This window comes from Strigops habroptila, chromosome 10 (assembly GCF_004027225.2).
Source record: "Strigops habroptila isolate Jane chromosome 10, bStrHab1.2.pri, whole genome shotgun sequence".
Classification (NCBI taxonomy): domain Eukaryota; kingdom Metazoa; phylum Chordata; class Aves; order Psittaciformes; family Psittacidae; genus Strigops; species Strigops habroptila.
Window position 1 is genome coordinate 22,305,650 of NC_046359.1, and position 27,139 is coordinate 22,332,788.

At 42.6% G+C, this 27,139-nt stretch overlaps 1 protein-coding gene across 1 annotated transcript in view; it reads left to right on the forward strand.

The window, feature by feature from the left end:
* Nucleotides 1-27,139, forward strand: part of VIT (vitrin) — a 51,718-nt gene that overhangs the window by 12,125 nt on the left and 12,454 nt on the right. The window contains 12 exon segments of the mRNA XM_030499986.1: nt 1,335-1,404; nt 3,292-3,357; nt 4,372-4,528; nt 6,468-6,601; nt 10,789-10,866; nt 13,714-13,794; nt 15,685-15,891; nt 16,521-16,571; nt 21,502-21,540; nt 21,642-21,698; nt 22,304-22,366; nt 25,159-25,206. Of these exon segments, the coding sequence (XP_030355846.1) occupies nt 1,344-1,404; nt 3,292-3,357; nt 4,372-4,528; nt 6,468-6,601; nt 10,789-10,866; nt 13,714-13,794; nt 15,685-15,891; nt 16,521-16,571; nt 21,502-21,540; nt 21,642-21,698; nt 22,304-22,366; nt 25,159-25,206 (1,042 nt within the window). The 5' untranslated portion in view covers nt 1,335-1,343.

The window sequence follows — 27,139 nt, forward strand, 5'->3', positions numbered from 1 at the left end:
GGCTAAGAGGTCTGCTGAAGTTATTTGCCCCTGATAGTTTTTACATATGAACTCCTTTTAGATTTCTTGCCCTCTTTCTGCAGGAAATTCAAATATTTTAGTGGAGGGGAAGAAAAAAAAAAAGGCCACTTTCTGTTGCCTTGAAAAGCAGTGCCACCAGCAGACTAGGTAGAGATTGCAATAGCAGCCAAGCCTGGGGCATTGCTACCCAAGAGGACTGGGATGGCTCCTGGGGCAGCTGGCCTTGACCTGGGGACAGTGTGGCTTGGGGCGCAGGGCCTTCAGAAATCCATGAGAAGTCTTGTGCTGCACGGATGATACAGGTGGTTTTACAATTTGTGAGACACGAAAAGTGAAATAGCATTGGAGTCTCTGCACAAAGCACTCAGCAACCCACCCTCGAAGCTAGCTTTTACATGGACCCTTTACTGTCTCAGACCTTTTCTACTCCAATGAAACTGGAAGTGAAAATACTTTAGCACTAAGCCAAATACTGTCAGTACATATTCTTGCAGTTCTCTTTGGCTTTAAAGAAAGATGCTGATGATGAATTTATTCACCCATGCTCATATTAAGATGCCTTTTCCAAAGCCTAAGTCAGTGCGAGTATAGTTTTTAATGGTGCGTGGTGGTTCTGCAAATGACTTGCCATTCTTATGTTGCCTCTTCTTTTTCTGGGGTTGACCTGAAATGAGAACTCATTGCAGGGGGACAATATTTTGATACCTCTGATGTGGCGATAGGTTATGACATATAAGTGAGGAGAAAAGCACCTGAGTTAAAACATGGTCCAGATGTTATGGCAGAGTCCTCTTAGTCTCGGGTGCTCATGTATGCATGCACACACGTCCTCGGCAAAGGAAAGAAACCAGTAATTTGGCTCACAAACTATGGCACAATTCATGTAACGTCCTTCAGAAGTGAACGGATTTATGTTCCCCATATCTTTATGAGATTACACGGTGCATTTTGGTGTACAGACAATACGATTTTGTGTTTATGTCTTAGAAGAGTAGCGAATGAACTTGTCAACCCATCACAAGTCACATATAGCTATGCAGTAGCATGTGGAATGAAATCCTGGTATCCTGAGGCAAAAGGCAAATCTTGGACAGAAGTAAAAACTTAGTCCATGGGGGGGACTGTTTTTTGGCCACAGCCCAAACACCATCTCCTCTGCAGACATCAGCTGCTCTACAAAGCTGGAGAAGAGGATGCAGCATGTGAGGACTGTGAAAGGTTGAAGAAGAATGCACAGTTCCCTCTTCACCTACTGTCCCAGCATCATCTCCAATACCTCTGAATGCAGCCTGATGTATTATTTTCCCTTTCAGAGCTCCTTAATGACACATCCAGGTTTTGTTTTACTCACCATGAAGACCACAGTCATTGCAATCTTCTTAGGTAAGTATAACTGATGTGCTACAGTTATCAGGGGTTTGTGTGTTCCTGCCCTGGCTGACCAGTGGTTGCTGGCTTCTTCTCTTCCCTTCAGACTCCACAGCTGACGAAGCTCTCTCTCAAAGGCAGGTGAAGTAATCCTTGGCACAGCTTCTCAGAAACAGGCTACCCAAATTTCTTGACTTTGGCATAGAAACAATATTAATTACTTGCAGAGATGTCTAAGTACATGAGCAGTCATGTACATGAGGTCCATACCAGATGGCATGATGGGCCCTGAAAAATGTCTGTAATGTAAAGATTCCCTCCAAATAAAAATCATCTGGTTTTGTGGGGGTTTTTTACATAGGAGTATCCTTTCCCAATTTTAATGTGTTCTTGCTCTTTCCATGAACAAGAAGACGCCAAAGGGAAAAGGCTATAAACGTCTCCTATTTTCTTTACTTTGGCAGTCAGAAAGCATCTTGCTTTTTGGGAACATGTAGAGACTCCAGAATTTGCAATTCATCTTACTTGAACGCTATGGTTGATCAAGCATGATTTCTTAGTGTGCTTTACTTACATGTCTCCCTTTGATAGAGATCCAGCCACTACACAGCCTAACACTGCTGCATGACTTTAATTGTGATATTCCCAGGCAATATTCCCTCTAGCTGGGATCCTCAAGTCTAACAGGATAGCTATTCTTAGTTCAAATTCATAGCTACCTGTGTAGTTCTTCTGTCCTTACTAGGAGATCAAATTATGTCCTCCACATTAAATTATGCCCTAACATCGCATATAGCTGGGACTTTGCACTGTATTTTTCACTGGTTTCCTCCTTTTTTCCTAACTACAATTTTGCTTTGGATACACAACTGCACCAGTGACAAAAGGCCCTAATACTGCATCTATACACTGTCACTTCAGACACTATTTTTCTTTTGAGCAGGTTCTGGGAGTGATTAAGTCTGCAAACTCTCTGCAGCACATCTAGGGGGAGAAGAACATAAAAGAAAGAAAGACTGTCGTTGCATATTCTAGTAAGATTAAATGATGAGATGATCAGCCAGCACATCATAGAGAGTTTCAATTCCCTTCTGAAAGCTCAGAGAAGGGAAAGGTGAATAGGAAAGTCAGGATATTGGTAATGAAGTTATTAATTACCCATAATATGCTGCAAAATAAGCACAGAGAATGAAGAGTGAAGAGTTTTCCTATGTCGTGCTCTTAACAAGCAAACCTAACAATGTAAGATGCACCCATATATTTTGTATGTTTTAACATAACAGTTTATGTCTCTTTCACTATTACACTTTTAAAATAATAATTCTACTTACTGAAGAAAATCAGTACCCTCGCTGGGACAGGATACTGGGACACGCCACACTAGACCTTCATACAGTCTGTAGTGCTGCCCAGTATCCCGTACCTGCTACTGCCAGTGAGTGGAACGCCACAACACATGATTACAAGACAACCTCCCTGCCAGGCTGTTAAGAAGGATCTTTCTCTCTGTAGCTTCCCAGTTGCTTTATGCACACAGCATATTGTTTCACTGATATCTCTATTACACCAATCACAAAGAGTTTCCACCACTTGTGGAAGTACTGGGGCCTTTCATGGTTTTCTGGACCACATGAACATAATGGCATCTTTTGATAGTGAGTTCCACAGATGAATGTGCGAACTGAACTGATCTTTAAACCCCTTAAAAAAACTGCCTCACAGTAGATGCCATCTTGACTGTGAAGTTAACCAACAGGTAGAAACCTAGCTGTGGCTAAGAATATTCCCACTTCATTTTTTCAATCTGTTGGTTCAAATTTGGGAAATCTCAAGCACAGGAGCTTGTGGTGACTGATGTTGATAGTCCCACTTCTTCCTGATACTATGTTTTCTTTGTTTTAGGTGTGTTTCTCACCTGTACATATGCAGCTAAGGAAACCACAAGGAAGATGAAAAAGGCTAAGCTATGTAAGTAGTCCTACTAGAATCCTTGGCTGCTTTACAGTGGGCATGGCTGATGCATAACAAAAAAGTGCAAACTGAGGTTATATTGGGGTAACTCTTCACAGTTGTCTACAGAGTCAATGGAAGCATATGTTACCTAACAGGTTCTTTTACTGAAATCAAAAAGCACACACTTAGTAAAGTGTGTGCTCTTGAATGTGCGTAAAGGGAAAATTGTGTACTTCACCACTAAAATGTGTCTTCATAGGTCATTAGGGACAACTCAAGGATCTAAGCAAGCACAGAGAGAGACATAAATATGTGTAATGAATCTGCTGTAACACAAAGCATATGTAACTGATTAGCATGAGGCAAGTGATGTGTGTCCTGTGCACTAGGATGTAGAACTTTCAGCTATAATGCTGTAAAAGCATCTCTGTCCACAGATTATTTTGCTCATCTAGTTGACAAACCAGCCTGCTGTGAGATTGTGAAATCACGCTTTAACCTCTTGTTCAAAGCAAATTGTACCCAGCAAACATTTTTAAAATCAAGACAAGATAAAGGGCTGTGGCTGCAGTCTGGCATTATAGATGGTGCAGAGCTACATGACACAGTGGGAGGCCTGGGAAGCATCCTTTCTTGTGTGTGCTCAGTCCTTCCTGTCCTGACTCACAGCCAACCCTTTCCCTAACCCCTCCTTCCCACATGTGAGCCACGGCCTGTGCGGCTACATTTCTTTCTCTCTCCAGCCGTGTCATAATGGATATTTCCTTCAAAGAAGCAAACACTGAAGGTTAGAAATACCCCGAGGCTGCTTTATTCCATCCTTAGTTACAGCCACATCCCTCGGTATAGAGGTCATTATGTGTTATTTTATAGATGCGGAACACATAGACATGTCTTGTAACCCAAAACCATTGATAAAAAGGTACAAGAGGAGGGCATCCCTGGCACTCAGTTACCCATTGTTTCATGACAAGATCACTCAGCTGTGAAAACAATCAGTCTGATTTTACGAAGATTTTGTACTCACAGATGTGCCCCAGATCGATTGCGATGTTAAGGCGGGGAAGATAATCAATCCGGAATTCATTGCAAAATGCCCTCCTGGATGTCAAGACGTAAAATACCGTGTTTATGGCACAGACATTTATGCTTCCTTTTCCAGCGTGTGCAATGCTGCAATTCACAGGTGAGTGCATATAAATGAGCAAGGCACCCAAAAAAACCTGTCTTTGGTGTAGGGAGTTCTCATCTTTTCAAACCCTTTAAAGTTTCTACTGCTTTGTAGGTTTGATTGCAGACTGTTCTTCTAGTAGAAAACCTGTGAGAAAGACCATGTGTGATGCAAGGGATCCAAACTTATAAAGTGCTGTCAACCCTGTACAATCCTGTATCCCTATTGAAATCAGCCATGTTTGAACATGCTTCTCAATCTTTGGAGAAGTGTCTTGAGAGCTCCAGATCTCTCATTCATGCATAGCAAGTTACTATTCTACTGTTACTATTCAAGCAGCAGGTAGGGATAGAGCTGCTGCCACTAATAAAGCTTCAGAAAAAATAGGCATATCACCAGGGATGAATACATATCACTCTTGTACTTCTGGAATTGGTTTTGGTTCTCCAGATTTGAATTTAACTGTCCGTGACATTGAGAGCTGAGTAATGCACCTTCCTGCCACAGAAAAGTCATTGAAGTAAATACGAATTTTATAGCACAAATTTTGCTGGGTTTTATTAGCCATGCAAAAATGTGCATAAAATTTTTATAGAACATAACTTCACCACCAAAACACACCATAACTGTAGGCAGGGTGCAGGGGCAGGATGCATTCAGCTGAAAATGCAGTAAGAACTTATAAAGCCTGATTGACAAGGTGACTTCATACAGAGTTATTCGAGCTACTGCAGTGCTTCCAGTTCTATGAAATAGCTGGGGTCACAGCTGAATACTTTGGGACTTTATACCTTACCCCTGCACTGGGCAGTGCGCAGGCTGGCGTGCCTGTATGCGTAGGGCTGCCACCTCCTGGTGCCAGCTCTCTCTGCTCAGCCCCTTGCTAGGGGGCGACTGCTAGGTGACTGGCTTTCAAACCATGAATTCTTCCTTCAGATACTAGTGCACAATGGAAATTGTTTGTCTCTGCACGCAGAGCTTGTCCCAAGGAGAAACTACAAAATACTGATAGAGACTGCAATTTCTCCCGTAGCTCAAATGCTGGCTGCCTGTATTGTTGCAGTGAGGATTTCATTTCCTTTTTTGCCAGCTGGGTTTGGCTGGGTTTAACGTATATGCTGCATTTCTGCAGACAGTAAATTTCTTTTCCTTACAGTTATATTACCAGCAGCTTCTTGTAATCATCAGAGAAAGCTACAGCTCTAATATATTCTTCACCATTGTTTGCTGCCCATTACTTATTTTCCTTCCAGTCCTACTTGCCCTCTAGAGCCACAGTCACTTCCTGGTTTGCCTGCTCTACTAATGATGCTGTAGCAGGTTGTATGCACTGAAGCTTTTCTATTTGAAATGCATTTTATGTCATATGTCAAATACCATTTAATGTGCTTCACACATGGAGCCTGCCAGGTTTTCTACAGCTTCCAGCAATATTGTGTTCAGTTTACTCCAGGCTGAGGTCAGAACCAGGCTGAGTTTACTGTAGGTAATACACAGTGGAACTCAAAGAAAATGTTAATTTTTTTTACAAAATAAAAAGTCAAGCAAGTGGGAAGTTTGCCTCAGATTTGTATTTCTGTCATCATATGGTTGGCCCCAAAACTCCTCCGAGTACCTCTCCTGGTATCTTCAGTCATTCAATCAAGCTTACAGGAATTTTAATGAAGGCAGTAGCTTGTTCTTGTGAGCAACTAGGTCAATCTTAAACACAAGACCAGTAGATCAGTGAGCAGAGCAAACACATCCCGACAGCACTTTGTAACAAACTGCTCTTCTCTGTGTGGAAGAAGCTCAGATATTTCTTAGCAGCAGACTTAGCAGAGTGTCACAGCTCCACCACAGCCTGTGGTTTAAAGGTAAAAGTGAACACTTCATACCTCTTTCTTTGTTGAACAGTTTCTAAGGTTTTTGGGGGGGAATTTCTGCCTTCAGACACCATGTTTTCCCATTGCAGTGGTATCATCGACAACGCAGGTGGGAAGATCCTTGTCCAGAAAGTCGCTGGCCACTCTGGTTACCGAGGGAGCTTCTCCAATGGGGTCCGGTCCCTGTCCCTGCCACGCTGGAGGGAGTCCTTCCTCGTGTCAGGTACCATGGTGGAGCACCAGACCACCTGCCCTCCCCAGCTGCTCCCCACTGCCCAATCAGCCAAGCAACAGCGGGCAGGGGGGGCAGGAGCCTTCTTTAAAGACCTGTTTAGTCACCGCAGGCCCACCCCACCTAGCTTTAGCATCAATAACACACTCAAGACAGTTTTTAGTATGGGCTTCTTATATAGCCTGCAGAGAGACATGTACCCTGCCAGTGGTGTGCTCGGTTCAGCCCAGTGTAGGTCTAAGCCCACTACAGGAGTGACAGGCAGTCTGAGGGCACCTTCATTCTTGCTATTGATGCATAAAATCTGAGCCTTGGTACTGACAGGGAGGTCTTCCTGTTTGCACTTGCTCTCCACCCTGGTACGTACTGCTGCTAAGGGAACTAAAGGGCCTTTTGGCCATTTGAAGCATCCTCTGCCTGCACCTGATATCCCACCTTCTAAAGTGACTTGTGACCTCTGTCAACCCATCTCAAGTCACATATAGCCATACTGTGTTTATGCAAACCTTGTATTAATCAATTTGATTGGTACATCCCAAGCATGTTACGAATTCTCCCCATCTCTGTTAGCCAAACAGTTTTGATATCAATGCAGAGAAATCCATCTTAATTTAATGTTCATTGATTTCTTGTCCCCATATTGTATACAGCAGCTTACTTGCATTCACTGGCAAAATTCACAGATTTTTTTTTGCACCAGCTTCATATTATCTTCAACCTACCTGCACTCATTCTACGTGTGTGAAAGGAGGGTCTCATTTACATTGCTTTACATACAATTTCTAAATCTAACTTCCTGATGCATCCATACAGGGTCTCCGTTCTTTCTGGTCTACACTTAGGTTTAGGATAGGTATGACCAATTGATATTAGTTAACTACATCATTCCTGGAAAAATCAACACCTCAAGCAACTGTACAGCCACTAAAAATACGGAAATGTTCTTCTCATGTGAAAATGTGTGGACAGCAAAGGAGTTCTCAGAAACTGACCAAAATGAATTGTCATCTGGAGTTCTCATTTAATATATTTGGATGCATTTTTTAAAGCATTCTGCCATGGGTACACCACATTATGAGGAGGATTTATTTTGGATGAGTAGGAATTTCCTGGAATAGCTGAATTGCTACTTGTACTTGTTGCTGGGTTTTCCCCAACAAACAGCACATTGTAATTCTGGTACATAAATGAGAATTAAGATTTTTTTATCTCAGCAACTGCTCAGTTGTTATGCCATAAAACTGTAGGAATTTTTGATTTATAGTAACAAATCTTTATTCTTAATTAATGAGACACTATATAAGAAGATAAAAGAGAAAGTTACAAGCACATGTAAGAGGAGTTATAAGAAATGCGGGTATGTGTAGACATGATGGGATTTGTCCCTCATGCGCTTTATTTTACACATGCTATGTGGTCTCATGACGTCAGTGGAACTACTTAGTTTATAAACTAGCTCAAGCAGAAATCTAACATAATACATCACATGACATATATAATGTCATATTTCATATATAAATAGGAAGAATACTCTCACTATACCTACTGAAAATGTAGGAATTCTAGAACATTAGTGAGAAATTTAAAAGACCACAACCCCAGGAAGGTTGTGTCATTACTCTCCTCAGCCTGAGGCTGAATGCAGACAAATCTCACTCACAAAAAGAGATGAGTAGGGGTTGGGGTTTTTTTTTTACAGTTTTACAATTATGAGTCATAAAAAGACAGAGCTGCTTAAAGCATTCCCCAGTAAAAACACAAGTCACCTAAGGCATTATTTTCAAGACAGCTTTAGAGCTTGAACTGAGTCCCCTATTCTCCAGCCAAATTCCTTTTTAATAGGCCAGACCTGTATGCAGTACTGTACACTGGTAACGTTCCAACAGTTTATTCCTAGTTAGAATATTGTCTCCAAGAGTTTGTGATGTTTAAATCGTGAATGAGCATCCACACAAAAAAGCACAGAAGAGGACTCCTCGGGGAACCCAGGCGAAGAAGTGGCGTGATTTAGGGGCAGTGGGGAAGGAGGTCTGTCCTCTGGGATTAAAGCAGTCAGCACACCAGGAGGTATGCAAATGCACTGGTATTCACTTTCAAGCACTGAAATGCCTTGGCACTCAGTTGAATGATTCTATTCAGTTTAGTGGGAGTTTTGCAGCTAGCGGTTTAAGAAAATAGAGCCCTAAAAGTCTGAGTCTCCTAGTCACAAATAAGCGTCAGAGGGTGAGCAGCCACCACCCCATCACTTGTACTTCAATGGACAGAAGCTGAGGTTTTCAGCCCACATGTATATCCATTTTTAAGTACATTATGCAAACTCCAACCTAGAGGTAACTTCTTCCAGCCAGTGAAAAAGACAAATTACCATTGCCCCAGAGAGCAGGGCCACACTCTGGTCAGGCCTCAGACCCACCTCTTGGTCATGGACAGGACGCAAGCTGCTGTTAATCAAAAACCCCAGAGTCCAGGAGCAGCCAGCCTCCCCGCGCTAGCTAGATTATTTGCCTAGCAGTGGGCTTCAGGTTTGCATTAGAAATCAGATTAGCACAGAAATAGTCTGAATAAAGATCAGACTATTAAGCAAGTGCTGTGTCCATGTACCAGCCACTCATACCTGACAATTCTGCCTCTGTTGGGGATAAAGAAATGCACTTAGAAATCATCTGCAATCCTCTACCTTTTCCATTTTTCTACCAAATTGACAGAGGAGCTACCTAGTCCTGCTTGGCTTCTGATCCCAGTTTTAGCTCCAGGAAAAGTGGATGTGAAAACTGGCTGCCCTTCACTTAAGCCAGCTTCTGAGAGAGGCCTAAGGGCAAGAAGGAAGCTCTTTCCATCTTGTCCTTCCATGCTAACTTGCCACTCTGGTCTGGCATATCTGTGCTGACTTCAGTGGAGCTGCTCTCAGTTTATACCACTGTAAATGAGAAATGGAATAGCTCTTCACATCATTGCCTCATTAGTAACCTGAACTAACTTCTACATCCAGGGCATTTGAATGACACCTAAAATTTCAGAGAGAAGTAAAACAAAGGGTTAGAGACATGAAAAGGGACAAAGGACAGTGTCTCTCCAGCTCCATGGACATCCCTGCACACTGAGGATCAGTTCCTCTGGCATATACCCTTCTTTGTGTGCCCCCAGTTCCCAGAACTGGCTCAATCTGTGGCAGCTAATTCTGTTCAGTGCTGTTGGTCTCTGGATTAATCACCCATGATGGCAACGGACATGCTCACAGTGCCATATACATCTTCCCAAAGAATCCACCAAGTAACCAAGGGAATAAATGAAAGCAAGCCTAGCATCACCGTTACGACTCAGGTTTCACAGGACATGGAGGTAGGTAGGTAAGTCTCATCTGAGGTGGTCCAGATGCATGACACAGCACAGCACTGTAGAGACAGTCACTAGGGTTTGGAAGTCCTACATCCACAAATACCTAGAGGCCAGTGCAGTCTTCCCTACACTGCAACATTTTCATTTAGTCATGTGTGGGAATATAAAAACTGCCCCAAGAGATGAAATTGCATGTCTACATGTACCAATAGAGATGACATCTGCTGCAGCACTAAAAAGATTTGCGGTTTAAAGCTTAACTGGGAAACGTGCCTCATTGTTTTAAGACAGGACCCTCATTTTAGATATAAATATAGGTACCATATGTTCCCACACACAAGCACAGCCTTCTCTTACTGTTATTACTGCTAAAGACTATTGCCAGAAATGGCATCTTGCAAAAGTCAAGTCAGAGAAGAATGCCACGTGCATGACGAAATGAATCCCACATCAAACATGCTTTCTAAGTCAATTGCATAGTCGGGCTCTGGGAAAGGTTGCCTGGGGAAGCTATGGGCTTAAGTACAGGTTAAGTACAGATGCCCTTCAGGAATGATCCCCTTATGCTTAACACCATTTGAGAACAAACAATAAACTGAGTGACCTCTTCAAATCCTTCCCAGGACTGTGTTTTCATGCTTTTTAACTTTTTTTTTTTATGATGCTGGATTTAGGCACTGGTATTTTTAGTGGCATGGTTTTGAGATTCTGCCGTCAGAAAGAAAAATGAGTTGGGCAGTAAAGAAGCGGGGTTTGATTCTGAACATATAAGTTAGATGAGAATTTTATTGCAAGAAATCTTCGAATATTTTGTGATGCTTTCTGATTTTTATTTTTTTTAGAGGGCAAGCCAAGAAAAGGTGTAACATATCCATCAACTCTTGAATATTCCTCTTCAAAAAGCACAGCTGTTAAATCAGGTAAGTAATTGTGGCTGACTTTCCCTTACATGCTTTCACAACTATCTGTTGCAGCTTCTCAGTTGTGTAATATAAAGATATAAGTATTCAGAGCCAGAAGTTCATGCACCCCTTAACATCTCATCCAAATCCCTCATGGTATTTTTTTATGTTAAGCATATGGAAATTAGCCCAGACAATTTCTATTTTTTGGGCATACCATATTTCACAGACGTCTGTTTCCAAGTACTTTCCCCCTTGCTTTAGATCCGTTAGTGAGTATGATGTTGTACTGATTATTTGAAAGCATCTGAGGTTATACATGTTGACCTTCTCTAATGTTATTCATGTAATCTCTTGGGATATAGTGTTGAGAGTATAATAATAAAAAATAATTATATAATACTAATGACAGATGGCAATGCACAGCAGCTTTAGCTAAGGATGGCATGATAGGGAACTACTCTGTATAACCATTTTAGTCAGCATCCTCCACTGTAAGACTCAGTTTAAATAATTTAGTTGTTTTCAGAGGTCTTTGATCAACTCTCATACCAGGTGGTAGCTGATATGCAGGAGCACATGAAGTGCCTCCGTCACTGAAATGACACTTGTTTGTGCCCCCTGTAACAACTGTTTAAAGTTCAGACTGTTCCCATGGGGGTGTGAATGAAAACAAAATTAATGTCTTGCATTGCTACACACTTCCCTAACACAGCTCTTTGGCTGATTGCTGAGCCTGAGCCTCCCTGAGCTTATCCAGTGAGTTGTGGTGTAACAAAACGTGCCTTATCTTCTCTATGAACTCAAATGCCTGTCAGTGGGTGCATCCATTCAAGGCCACTCAGAGGTTACTTAGAGTCCTTGAGTCTTTCTCCTGTACATTATTGTTTGGTCCTTGGAAGCAAAGTACAGAGCTTTTTCGTCATCTTTAGGCTTTTACTTGCACAAAGGCAAATCTGAAAGCTGTAGTTTTTCGCACTGAATATGCATCAATCAAAGCCATGCCCTTAGTTTGCAATACCTTTGCAATCAGTAGGTACAAATTTGATTGTATCTTGATTTTGTACACAGAAATTACTGACCCAAATATTATGCACTGCTAGAAGGGAGGCAATACCTTAGAAATCTTGGGGGTTTCCACGAAACATTTACTAAAACCACATCTCATCATTCCCAAATATATCCAACACTTTAAGTAGCAGCCCAAACATCTCAGACTAAGACTAGGGACAATGTCAGCCAGAGTAGAGCTCAGGAGGCTGCAAGCAATCATTTCTTCCACCAGTGCTAAACCCACATTATGTGAGAATCAGCACAGAAACAGGGACCATCATTGAGTCACAGCTCAGCCATGCAAACAAAATATCAGGAACATATTCTTCCAGCAAACCATAGATGCAAGCAGCTTCCTTCACTTTGTTCTTGAATCAAAGAGTGCGAATGAAAATGTTAGGATCCTAGCAACAGAGACTGTGCATTCAAGCAGAGAAAACCCAAAATGATCAAAGGCACAAATAACCACTGTTACATGAAATTCAGTGCTTGCCGCTGCCTTGTTTTGCCCAGCCCTGTCCCATAGGTAGCAAAGAAATCTGATGGTCACAATCCATCTTCGAAGCCCTGCTTGTCTCTGTCAGCCCTCCTTACCCCTGCCACCTAAACCCAGTCATCTCAGCTGTTAGAAACAGCTTTTTCTTAAGATAAAGATCTCTGGTGCTAGGACCATCTTGTGATAGAGGATTTCCTACCTCTTTTTTAATTTTAAAAAAGCTACCATTTTCTTCTAATTTAAATCACAGAGACCACATTGCTCATTTGGATACTTTAACCCAATATCTGTAGGACACAAAGGCAGTTCTTTGAGGATTAATCTCACTTGCTGCCAGATTAGCAAAAAGACCTGATCAGCTGTCAGAGATGCAATTTTGGTCCTCATCCCAGGGACACCAGAGATTCACAGTGCCTGACTTTTCTTTAAATGCTGCTGGTGGTTACAGTGCTTCCCAAATGCTGGGCACAGCAGGAAAAAAGCCTTCCCAAAATTATAACTATTCACAGCTGGTAAAAACAATCAAAAGATGTTGTTTTAAAAAATAATACAAAGTTTTAGGAAACCATTATCCCTGGAGTAATTTCTCTAATAGGTCAATGCTGCCAAAATAACTAGAGAAGAGAAAAAAAAAAAAGGAAGATCAAAATCCTCCAGTACTCAGTCAGACATAAAAGCAGAGGCAGATCCTTTTGCAGGGTAGCAGTAAATGAACTGTAATAAATTTTCCAAGTACTTTGATGACTTTGGGTCTTAGAAGGAATAAAAGGACAAAAAAAAAAATAATCTCCCTTTTCCTTCTAAGCCAGTCTATGGCATTTGGGATTTGGCCCCATGATGATGTGACAATGTCAGGCAAGAAAGAACTGGATTTGAACGTGAATTAGTGACCGAAATACCGCATGTTAACTTGTGTTCCCCAAACACCCTACACATACTGTGACCCTGATTCTCAGGACACACTGCTACTCAGAAGAAAAATCAACAACATCATGCATTATTCTTATGAGTATTGGTTTATGAGTGGTAAAAAACTATATTTATTGCTCACTTCAGAAATTCTATTGATATTGGCAGGAAGTTTAGGGCAATAAGAATGCCTAAATTAGGCACCAGAAATAGGGGTTGGCTACCCTCTAGAGGCACCCAGTCACCACTTTTTCTCTCTTTGTGAGAAAGCTCTGGTTAGACTGACTGACATACCTCATGCCAGATGATAGAATGCCTTCCTTTGGGGATTGATAATCTCTAAATCAGAGAGTAAAAATTATTTTCTTTCAGAGCTGCCTTTCCTAACGTACTTAATTTTGTTTCAGAGCCTAAAAAGCCGGAGCAAGACCTTAAAGCTATGAAGAGTGCAGATATCACTAGCACATCGGAAAAAGCACCAGAACAAGGTATGGGTTGGGGATCTTGGTGTTCTTTTACAGTATCTGTCCCAGTTTAAACTGACTGCAGATGCTTATGGGAAGCAGTTTGACGCAGTTAATACGTATAGCTTTACCTCCCTCATTCAACCTCCTCTCTGCAGCCTCTTTCCAACCAAATCAAAGCCATTATATGAGCACCTGCAATGGTGCTTGGAAGGCATGTGCCAATTCAGAGAAGAGAGGGCACCCTCGCAGTTCAAATTCTGCCTGCGCTTTGGGTGAGTTCAGGTGTCGTGAACTTCAGAAGCTTGCAATACAGCTCTCGGCAATTTCCTATGCAGGGCACGTGCTCTGTGAAGATGCTGTGAGGGAGATGGGCACCCTGCCCATAAAAGCACTGGGAACAGCTAGCCCTGGAGAGCCCTCCTCTTGTGCTAAAGGCTCTACCAGAAACCCAGCCAACAAGCACCAAAGCAACATCATTTCTGCAAACCCTTTGAAGATACTGTGAGGAGATGGGCACCCTGCCTGCAGGAGCACTGGGAAGTGCTAGCCCTGCAGAGCCCTTCTCTTGTGTTAAAGGCTCCACCAGAAACCCACCCGACAAGCACCAAAGCAACATCTTTTGTCTGCTCTTACCGTGCTGCTTCCTTGGGTTTTCTGCTAATGCTGTTAGCTATCTTCCTTACTCCTTGCAGCCTGCAGTATAAAGTCCTGCTACTTGCTCCCTGCTCCAGCGACACCAGATCGCAGGGGAAGACTCACTGTGCCCTCTGTCTTCTTTCTTTTAGCACAGCAGTGTGGAGCAGGGCACTGCTCAGCCCAGAGTCATTCATACTGATTTTTTCAGCTGAGTTTTGTTTTTCTTCTGAGGTCTCTTTCAGCAGTGTCCCATCAAAACTGTCTGACATCTGAGTTTTTCACTGCCTAGCATTAGGTGGCAATTAATCCACCAGACAGTTTCATGAAGATGTTTTGCAAAAGGAGAACATCCAGCAATAAAACACAAGTTTGTGCTGTGCAACAGTGAATAGACTGCACACCATTCCCTTTCAGTGTACACAGCGTGTCAGGCCATCTGCTAGCTATGGGCAGGAGGGAGGAGAGGAATAACACTGGGGTGAACACAGAATATATAGATGGAGAAGATAATGGTGAAGGACCTTTTTTGAGATGATGACTTGAAAGAACTGTAGGCATTTTAACAATTTCATATAAGAATATTTAGGATGCAGATTTTGCAACTAGAGTTGTCTCTGTTCTCACAACAGATGATATATTTTAAAAGTAGTAGCAACTGTGAGATGAGTCAAAGTTAGATGAAATCGGCAGCTCCCAGGTGGTGCTCTCCCCCGCTCTTCTCAGCCAAAGCCCTAACGCTCCCTGCTGTGGATCCGACCCGCTCCCTGAATCACCCTTACCTAAAAGTTGTGTTTCTGCCAAAAGCACTTCAGTGCTGTGGTGGGCAATGCATATTTCATTCTGGTCTATGACTCAGAATGGCCATCTTTTATTGACAGATGTCAGCAGATTTCCATTTATATGGACTTTCTAACTGCTTGATTATGCTGAGAAAAGATGATGGCAAAACAGAAACTGCAACTGGCTGGTTTGAACCATTTCATAGGCCTGAGGCATCTGTCAGGTTGATTGGTGTTCCTAGCCAAAGAAGAAAAGTGTAGGGGAATCACTAAGGCTGCAACAGGCTGTTGTCAGCACCCTCCAGAGAATGGTGTAATACCATGTCACACTGGCACCTGTGCTACATATCCATATAGCAACAAAGGCACTAATGGCTCTACAGATGAGGATGCTTGTAAACGTCTGAAAAGAGCACCAGTGTCTGGGTTGCCTTAAACAGTGAGCACAGTTAGTGACGCTTCCATGTATGTCACACATCCATCTATTTTCCTACAGGGGACACAGTCCACAAAGAGTATCAAACATCTCCCGCGCCGACACCAGCTACACAAATTGCCACCACAACCCCAACACCAACAACCGCGACAATGGATCCTTCCACCACAATGCCAAAGCCAACCACAACACCTGCAACAACCAGAACCACAACAGTTGCAGCTGCAGCCAAGACTAGACCGGGACTGCATAGGGTCAGAGATATAGGTCAGTAGCAGGCATGTTTGCATTGCTTTCCTCCTGACCTACAGCTTCCCTAAAATTTAAAGGACAAGACATGCAGCTGAGTATACCATGATTTAGTGGATCATGAATTCAGTAATTCAATGTAGAAATATTAGGAGTGCATAAAAAAAATATTTCCAGATGGGCTGGAGTTGTGTCTTTGAGATACATATAAAATTACCATGTCTCACATAAACACAAGCAAGTGTAGATTTGCTGAGATGAGAGTTCATCTGCAGTAAAATTATGGCTAGTCTTTATCTTTACATATAATATACTGGCCTATAAGCTCTCCATCCTCAAACGCTGTCATGATTTTCAGGTATAGGAGTCAGCAGAGAGTTCTTTGATTCACGTGTCTGGACTGAGAGTTCAACAAATAGGTCAAGATTCATTTTAGAATTAATTTTGTGATAACTTTCAATTAATGAAAGTTGTAATATGTTTTTTGTAACAGCTTTTGGATTATAAAGATTAAAACACTGTGAAGGAATTCTCATACGGTTTTTGAACACCAGGTTTTCCTTAATCTTTCCTTCTCCATTTATTCTTATTCATTAACATTGGGCTTTTTGGTTCAAGAGCTGAAAATTAAAATCCCGTATTTTTAGGTTCTGGTGGTGTCCACCCAGCATACTCATCCGTGGTAGCTGCAGCATCAAGTAAGTATGGTGAAGTAAGTATGCCACAAGACATGCATTACAGTGTATTCTAAGGCAGCAATGAGTCAATAACCTTTCAAGCCTCAGCAAACTCAGTGACTGAATCCAAGCGTGGATTTAAACTAAAAAATAGATGCTTGGCCTGAATGTCAGAGGTGCTGGTTGCCTACAGCTCTGGGGAAGCCTTTCTAGAATATCTGCATTTCAGACTTGACAAATGCTGTGTTTTGCAACACTTGAGACAAATCTTGTGCTGTTTGAATCATGTTTTCCTATTGCTGCCTTCTTATGCTCTCAAAGGGAGACTTGATTGAGTTATAAGATAAATCATGCAGAGGGTTGCATAGCCATCTAAATTTAGGGCTGAGAGCTCTGAAATGCCGACTTACGTTAAACCAATGCTCTTTCAAAAACCTCAGGCTGCGGTTCTGAGCCTGGCATAAATGTGATGTTATTCCTGGCATACCACTTGTGTTATTGACAGCAGAGTTGTGGCTGCTCAGGGCTCTGGATCTCAATCCAGAGCCTGCTCCCATTCCAGCCCACAGCCTGCAATACAAGTATTCCACAAGCACAAATACAAGCTGGGTGAAAAATGGATTGAGAGCAGCCCTGAGGAGAAAGACTTGGGGGTGTTGGTTAATGAGAAGCTCAACATGACCCAGCAGCGTGTACTTGCAGCCTAGAAAGCCAACTGTATGCTGGGCTGCATCAAAAAGAGTGTGACTAGCAGGTTAGGAGAGGTGATCCTGCCCCTCTACTCTGCTCTCATTAGGCCCCAACTTGAGTTCAGCTCTGGGGCCCCCAACATAAGAAGGACATGGACCTGTTGGAGCAAGTCCAGAAGAGGGCAGCTAAGATGGCTAGAGGGCTGGAGCACCTCTCCTGTGAAGATAGGCTGAGAGAGCTGGGGTTGTTCTGCCTGGAGAAGAGAAGACTCCGGGGAGATCTTGTATTAATGTTCCAGTAACTAAAGGGGCCTACAAGAAATGTGGAGAGGGACTTTTTACAAGGGCATGTAGGGATAGGATAAGGGGGAATGTCTTTAAACTGAAAGAGGGAGATTTATATTAGTTAATAGTAAAAGATTCCTTACTATGAGGATGGTGAGACACTGAACTTGTTGCCCAGAGAAGCTGTGGCTGCCCCATCCCTGGCAATGTTCAAGGCCAGGTTGGACAGGGCTTTGAGCAACCTGGTCTAGCGGAAGGTGTCCCTGCCCATGGCAGGGATCTTTTAATGTCCCTTCCAACCCAGACCATTCTATGATTCTGTGACTCTATTTAGAAGTGCTTTCCCATACAGTGTGTAATTGGCTAGCTGTGTGTAAAGGAGAATATTTTTAACTGTTTACAAGTTTTTGGCATGGGGATATGATAACTTTTGAATTAAAAGGTAGCTGGACCACCATTAGGTTTTATACTCTGTCACTGTTTCTGAGTGCCTTCAGCTCAGCTTTGCTCTCACGTAACTGTGGATGTCCCTGGTGCCAAGTAATTCAGAGCCAAGCACATGGTAGAGCACAGAAGAGGCCATTATTGTTTTTACTAGCAATTAGGAAACCCTGTTTGAGGTTCCCCAGTCAGAGATACGTGTTGAGGGTAAAGTTCTGGCAACACTGAGATCAGTGGGAATACAACCAAACCTTTAGTCAAAAAAATGAAAAAAACCAAACCAAAACACTAAAAAAAAAAAAACCCAAAAAACCCCACAAACTCCCCCTCCAAAAAAAAAAAACCCCAAACAAAAAACAAAAAAACAAAAAACCACATCCCAAAAGCACTCGTTTTTCCAAGTCTTTCAGCACTCACTTAATTGCAATTTGGATCCATCTTTCTTCACAATTTTCTTTAGTGAAGTTCTAAACACAAATTAACTCCCAAAAGATTAAAGTAGTCAGACTTACGGACAGGTTATTGTGAGCTGGAGGAGTGGTGGAGACCTACTTCTGATTTTCTGATTTCACAGACTTCATTTCTAGGACCATGTCCAGCATGTCTGTACTCATGATACAGCTTCCTGAATTCTCCTGATCTCTTCTTGATTCTAAAGGAGGAAAACTGCCTTAAAAAATGAACAAACAACCAAACCAGAAAGGACAATTAGAGTTTTGAAGTGATGACCAGACACAAAGCAGTTTATCAGTTTTCTCTATCTGAGAAGCCTTCAGGATTCAGTGCTATTGTTCAGGCCTGCGTTTCTGATTATGCCATTGGCCTCAACTGGAGTTTGGTTCGACTGAGCAGAATCAGATATTCTCCTGTTCATCTTGGTTTACAGGGACTCATGCGGCACTGGTAATTTGCCTACAAAAGACACCTCAAAAGTAAAAAACCTTGAAATAGAGCACAGTCAGAATAAGCACAGCTGTGGCTGCTGTGAGCTCTTCATTTCCATTTCCAGCCACTGATGCTGGCAAAAGTTCACAGTGGCAAAGAAAAAGCAGGACTTGCAAACTATAGCATTAGAGGAGGGGCAAAACTCCTGCATCCTAGCTCTTGCTAGGGTTCTTTCCCCTCTATCCCCATTTTATCAAAGATACAGAAGCAGGAAAAATACCTGAGGCTCTGCTCCATCACAGGACCCCTGCTTTAAAGTCTTGATGTGGCAAAACTGCTAAATGACAAGCCACTGATGTGACCAGCATGACATTTGACAGCTTATTGCTATCTGCCCTGCTAGCAAGTGCAGCACTTCACCAGTGCGGCATGCACTCCTGAGGGGGAAGCAGCAATGGAAGTGGGCTTTGAAAGCGGATGCAAAATCTCTTCTGTTCTGGGAGCAACTAAGAGTTCAGTCACGCTGTGGTACAATGACAGCTTCTGCCTCTTTCCAACAGCAGTTAACCAAGCAGACTCCCAAGGGTCACAGACTCACTTGCTCTCTCTCTCATCCCAACTTTTCAAGCAATCTTTTCTCTCACAGCTGCTTGGACCCTGGCTTAGGACTGGGAATGAATCCAGTGCTGCTGTGAACATTGCAACCAAAAGTCATGTCACATAGGCATGTTTTGTATACAGAATAGCTGCTTGCCTTCACAAATCAGGTCCCATCATTTGCAAGGTCCACTCCAAATTGCATTTCTCTCTGCTCTCCCTACGCTTTACTGCCCCCATGCCTCCGTGCTTGCTACAGGACCAGCTCCCAACCAAGAGCTGCTTGTTCCACTGCTCTCATTTCTGACCCAGTTCTATGGATTCACAGGCTGACTGCCCACCTCCCGTTTGTCACAAAATTCTAGTCCTGCCTCAATCTCCAGCTTGCACAGAGCTCTGTTTTAATGGACACACATTCACATGCTTCAGGCTTACGGGCATCTCAGAGTTGAAGACCACAGAAGTGCAATTCCAACCTCTCCCCCTCTACCACCACCATGTTTGCTCCAGCCAGCCAAAACATGGCAGAAACCAGCTTACTATGGGGAAGTAGAGCAAGCGGGAAGGGGAAGGCCCAGCACAGTCAAAAGGAGCATAGACAGAAATCCATGTTGCTAACATGGGTGTGGAGGGTAGGGTTAATTCATTTTAAAAGTGGCATAAAATACTTCTGAAACAAAGCTGATCTCTCTCGTACCCTCCTGTATGTTGTTTCCACTGACCTCGCAAAGAGTGTTATATTCACATAAGGGCATGGTTGTGGCAAACCCAAAACAAGGAGAGTTCTCAGGATCAGAGCTAATTTTCTTCCCTCTCTTTGGCACATTCTAATATCCTGTGTGGAAAGCATGTCACACACAGCCCCATACAACTCTGCTGGACAGACTTGTCCCTCCACAGCCTGAAAACAGCCTGGGCTAGCAGCGGTCCATCTGGAGCCAGAGCTACAAGCTTACAGAGTTCAAAAGCCTTGCCAGTTTTGGCAGATGAGCCTGTTATTTCCTTAAACAGGACCTCTTTGGCATCTGGAGTTTACAAGGTCTCTCAGGACAGCTCCTAGAAATCCCATCAAAGGGCTTTCAGTGGCCTGTGAAGGTTCAAGTTTGGGTCAAACAGACTATTTGGTGTCACCTAATTTTGCAATATCAAGTTCCCAAGGAGCAGCAATTCCTGTTTTCTGAGACAACCATTCAAAACGGTCTCATTTATGATATCTTGTTGATAAAAATATCTCACAGGCCCCTATCCAGTGTTCACAGGAGTCAGGTAGAACATTCATACTGATTTCACCAGGCTTTGGAATTAATCTTTCTGGAAAAACTAATGAATAAAGGCTTGTTAAAGGATAAGTTTGTTAACAAGCCTCTTAATAATTAACAACATGAAAGGCATGATTAAAGACATGGTTTTCATCTGCAAATGCTTTGAGCCTTTAGTAGTTTTGAACAATGGGAATTTAATAACAAAATCACCTTCAAAAAAGCCTTTTGTGTAGACCCTGGTGAAGACATTTCAGACACATGAATTCTCCCACATTATTTTTGTCATTGTCTCATTATTTACAATCTGCCTACTTGCTTGTATTTCTTGCTCTCTGCAGAAAGGGCAGTATCTGCTCAGGGGAAGAGAGTATTTTGGGTTTGGGGTGCTTTTTTAACCTCCCTCACACAACCAGTACAACTGGATGGTACTGAAATAGAAATAAACATAGATAACCAGTGTGAGTGAGAGAAGGAAAGTTATAAGGGAAAACAAATCACAGCAGTAACTACAAACCTTTTAAATGCAGACCAGAGACCTGTACACGTAATAGTCATAACTGAAGGGAATGTTAAGTAGGCTAATCTACATGAGAGACAGAGCAAGGCAATCTTTTTTCAAGCAGGCTCAAAATACATAGTTAACATCTGAGAAAGTATATTAATGCAAACTCTCTATATATGAACCATTAACTCTGAGAGCTATAAAATGAGACTGAGTGAAAAAGCCAGGTAGCAGTAACACTGAATCAAACATGGTATAAATCACACTTTTCCATTTTGATGTCTACTTAGGACAGGTTCAGGCTGCACAAGGAAGAGGACAGAACACAGGTATGTCTTAAATTAATAATGACTAGTAGATTTGTATTGCTAGAAGATTAGAAAACCTTGTGTTTAAGTTACATGTACTAACCAACATAATATTTTCAAAGCATTCAGGGGCACGTCCACCTCTGCAAGTAACAGGAATATTTTAAGACCCAATACAGGTAAAGACATTACAATCCCTCCTCTGATTCCTCCCTATAGCTAGTCCCTCCATTCACATTTACTGAGTCATGTAGTAATGCACTGTTTTTCACTTCTAACAATGTTCATAGCAGGATGTAGTTAGAACAGATATCACACTGGTTATTGTATGACAGTAGTGTAACTTTTAAGAAAAAAATGAAGCAGAAATAATTAAATTTAGAATTTTTCTCAAATTAATATTCTAAACCCATTTATAAATGTCTTTTTTATAACGTTAGCTGTTGCAAAAAGGAGCAGAACTTTGTGTAAGTTTGGAGGATGAAGGCCTGACCCTGAGAGGAGACGCATGTTTTCAGTTTCCAGGCTCTGAGCATGAGCTGCATCTCAGGACCCACCACCAGTTGTTCCAGCGCACCAGTGAATAGCTGCACTGTGCAGCACGTACTAACATTAAAGTCTTTTGCCTTTGCCAAACTCTTTCAGCTTTTAAATCCTTCCTTTTCCATTTGGTTTGAAAACATGTGCAGAAAGACAGCTCAGGGCCACCACATCCCTTGTGATCGTGCTTCTCTGCCCTTGCATGCTGGCATCTAACCTCTTGCCTTTTTGTTGGATCACACAGGTATTCAGCGCCAAGAGCCAGTTGCTGCTTTCCAGAGGGCTGCAGGTTCTTCAGCCCACCTGGGTGAGCAAGATTGCTAGCAGCAAATTTTCTGCTCTCTTTCATAGTTTTAGCTACCCCAAATTAGCCCTCAAGCAGTACTGCAGATCAGTTTCGTGCGTTCTGTGCTAGCTGCCACCTAGCAGGTTCCTGAATGCAAAAGGCAAAGGACAGCTTGGTCACTGGCAGGCTGTTATTTCAAGTCATGGGAATCAGAATCTACCACAGTGTTTGCAGTTTTCCCTATTTGTTAGTCAAAACAAGAAACAAAAAACCACCTATGAGGTCTGCGATTTTTGCTAAATCTTCTGTTCCTGTTGTTGCCAGGAGCCCTCAGGCTCATTGCAACCGTAGAGATTGCCTTTAATACCGAGGGTAGAAACATCACCTGTATTTCCTTCCTCCCTGTCTGTGCAATTCACCATCCTTCATCAGCAAGCAGCCCCATCAACAGATGCTCTGCAAGGCCACTGACAACTTCCTCGGCCTCCAGGGCACTTTCAAACACTAAATCTCCCTTGACAGAACAGCAAAGTTTCTCAGAGACAGCTTTTGACCAGGAGCATCCAGTGTGGAGTTGAGGGATGGAAGCCAAGGTGTCAGCAAGACAGGCAGGGCTGCCCCTCACCAACAAGGGCCACAGGCCCAGAAAGCACCAACAAGAGCAGCAGTGTGTCCGGTGGTGATACCCAGGGCCAGCCGACAGCCCATGCTGCCACACAGTCCCCAGCAATGAGACAGGTTTGACCAACTGAGGCAGGACACCAGACCAGCAAGGCAAGGTCAGGATCAGAACAACAAGGTACAAGACTAGGCACAGGTACAAGGAGCAAAAGCGAGGGTGTGTTCACTTACATGCTGTCCACAAGCGATGCACATGAAGGGTCCCACGGATGCTTCCCACAGCTCTTTCTCACACACAGCCCTTCTCACAGCTCCACTGTGGTGCCCAAGCCTGAGCCAAGGTGACAGAGCTGTGCTGTGGCAGAGCCGACCTCTAGCACGGGCAACGAAACTCCCTAGGAAAGTGGGGGCTATGGCACATGAGGGTGCCCCCTGGGCCCTGAGGAATTTGGTGAGGGTTGGAAGAGAAGAAGGGGTATTGCAGTAGGAGAGAGCAAAGTGGTCATCGACACTGAGGTTAGAGGATGTTATTATGCAGTAGGACTTTCTGGAAAATACTGGCCAAGTAAAATTTCCCAGCAACCTCCCCATTAAAAAACAATTTGTAGTTGACCTACTTGCAGCATATTTAAAATGGATACACTTCTTTCTAAGATTTACTGTGTTATCTCAATTTTCTGCCTCTCTTTCTTATTTCAGCCGCCTTTTCTTCCTTCTGGTTTCCCTCTGTGTTTCTCTTTCTCACGTTTTTTGGCCATACTGATGTCCAGCCATTTCTTTTTTTCCAATCTCACTTTTCTTTGTGCTCCCTCAATTCACTTTGCCCCTGCAAAATCCAGCACCCACCTTTAGAGCGGAGACAGGGGGATAATATTTTCCTGAACTGAACAGCAGAGCAAATACATTGCCTGTAATCATGCCAGTCATGACAACGCTCCAATTATGTGACACCATATATAGGGTGGGGATATCCTGGGATGCCAGACCTGCCTTACTGGCAGGCTGAAATGGGAAGAGCCCTAACATCTGGACTGAAGGATGTGCTGGCTAATCCTCAAGCTAGCCGCATCTTTGCCAGAGAAACAGGGGAACATAGTGCTGAGTCTTGTTTAAATCAAAATCTGAGTTTGACCCCACCTAATTGCTTAAGGCACCTTAAGGTCCCCCTGAAGGTGATTACAAAGCACAGGCTTCCCATCATGAATGATTCTGTTTCCTTCATCACAGAGCAAGAAGGAAAATACCTGCAAACACATACCTGCCATATTTCCAATGAATCCTTATCTTTTTTTCAGCCAAGGTTTTGGCAGCTCAGATGTGCTGCTTCAAAGCAGCCAAGTTTTCTAATGATCGAAGGGAAACTCCTGAACATGTCCTTGCTTTCTTGGAAAGGAGAGTTGTTTTTCTTGATCCTACCAAGCACACGCATGCTGCTTTGCAAACAGCAGCGATCAGTTCTGCGGGTTTGGCGGGGCTGTCGAGGAACTTCCTCTCATCAGCTCAGGATAGCAAAAGGGTGTGTTGGGAAAACACCCTCCCCAACACATCAGTTGCCTGTGCAGCTTCTCACAGCACGTTCTTCAGAAGGTCCCAACTCCTCCAAGCTCTTGACAATGCACATTAACTCTCTTGAAACTGCAACAGCTTTCATCTGGCTGTAACCCAGAGCAAAACATCACTTTTTAGAAAAATTCTTCAGCAAGCTCAAAACAAAGACGCTTCGGGAGTTATTGATAAAAGCAGCAATTTTGATGACGTTTTCCATGTCTAATCAGCTGCAAGTAAAATCCAGACAACTTCTTCATGTTTGGATGGGCTGAGGGGATAGAAAAATCTGTAGATGAGAGGTACTTGCAGATTTTCAGTGGAAAACAATCTAAGCCAAGCAAAAATATACTAAAGTCAGTATATTTGCCTCAGTATCAATGCAATTTAAAGGAACAAGACCAAATCAGATCTAAAGACGCATATTTAAAATAATAAAAAAAAATTAGTGCTCTGGAGGCAGTGATACAAGGCTCCTAAATACAGCTTGAAATGTGCACATAAAGGTTTCCAGGTTTCCTTAGCTCCTGGTTGTTAATGATAATTCGTTGTAAGAACTGACTTTTCTAGATTGACTCAGAACTTTGTAATCTGTAGTACTTCCATTATTTTAAGTAATATTTTTTCTTCTCTTTCATGTGTGAAAGCAATGGAAACAGACTTGTGGAAACCTGGATTGAGCCTTTTTGACACAGGTAAATATTTAAAGCATTCAGTAACTAGTCTGGGAATAAGTGGTTTCCATCACACATGGGAAAAGTTAAATCTATCCATCAGACCCATGACACTGGTGATAACAATCTCATTTTAAGGAGTAATTACAGTATTTAAAATTATGATCAAAGTATGTAATTTACATCTTAGTAGTTAAAATTATTCTGCCCTTGCATCAGTCTCAAATTCCTGCCTAAAGCAGGAGCAGAACAGATGAGCTCTGGAAAGAGTTGGCAGATATAATGCAGGGAAGAGATTCTAGCTACCGAAATCCATTTGTAAATAAGAAGGTATTTTGGGAATGCCACAGTTGGGATCACAGTCCAGAGCTGCAACCAGTGAAGATGACAACAGATTTTTCTGATGTCAATGTACTTAGGAAAGATTTTCAGATAAGAAAAGGAGGATTTAAGCTGAGCTCAAAGAATAACAAGCATCATTGAAATTTTCTGACATTTTAGCCTTAAAAACTGGCAATATGGAAATGACAACATTTTTATAATTACTGATAAGTGGCAGGAAATAAAACCCCTACATTTGTAGCAGGCTCAAGTAGCAACAAGACCATGACTTGCACAAACCTTAATCAGGAGCAATTACCAACTGCTCCAAATTCTGTGTGCTCAACATAGAACACATAGATGCCTTTCCTTGGAAAATTTTAAAGGAGGCTACATGAACTACAGGCCAGTTCATGACAGGATACTCTCTCTCTTATGAGGGGCTGGACCATCCAATGTAAGATGTCTTTTCCATCACCAGTTCTATTTCTGAAGAGGGCTTTGCTGGTGGCCCTTACAAAGACTATTCCCTTGAACACTCTGCTTACTTCAAAGCTGAGGCATGACTAATCCTTGTAGTGGTTGTGATGCGCGGCATAGCCCATATGCATTAGCTTGCAAATACAGTGTCGCCAGCAGTGGCTGTTGAGTCAAAATTTGCATTGTCTCAGATAGGAACAGAGGTCCCTTCTCCAGCCTGAGCCAAAGGGAGGAAGTGTTTCAGTCCTCTGTAGCTTAAGCCATCAGTGTGCTTATTTAGAAAAAGCTACAGCACTAGGACCAGGAGTGGAGAGGGTTATTTTAAGGTAGAAAACAACAGATTGCATTAAATGCAATGAAAGGTTGAGCATGGGGGAAGGGCTGTTGTATTAACAGTTTCTCAGCAACTGAACTGCCTGCATAGACTACTGTGATAGAGTCTGATGAATTCAGATTGTCACTTCAAAGGAATGGTTTCTGGCATGGATGTAGTCACTGCTGCCTTACTTAAATGAATGGGAAGTTTAATCAGCATGGACAGCTGTGACAATCAGTGAAGGGAACTTTAATTAGCATGGAGTAGGCTGCCCATGCAGTGAGTTGAAATTCCCATGGCAATAACAACATTAAATTGGACCGCCAGGACAGGGAGGCCCATAGAGACTGACCACCTCCCCAGTTAGCTGGGGAAGATTATTTGGTGGGTGACCTTATTGTTACACTAAGCACAAATCCGGCAGCTGACCCACAACCTTCAAGAACTGGTAATTGCACTGGCAAATAACAATGAAAAGTGCTGCATTGCCTACACTTGGGGTTTCCATTCTGACAAAGCTAATATCTGACAAAGCTGTATGCCTGAGTAAGGAATATGGATTTGATTAGACATAGATAAATGCATGAGGTATATAATTAAGAATTAGTTTCCTTGTACAAGTTTGTTGCTAAAATGAATGGCACATGTTAATATCTAATTTCACCACAGTGTTAGATCCACCTACTTTCTCTTCTGCAAATAAGGCAAGCAGGGGGAACTGCACATATGGGATACCAAACCAGCATGTGCGAGGTGTGTGGTGCACAGGCTGCAGGATAAAGCATGGTTTTGGTCTATTACTGAGGAACTGTTATGTGCACATGTAATTAAAGCCTA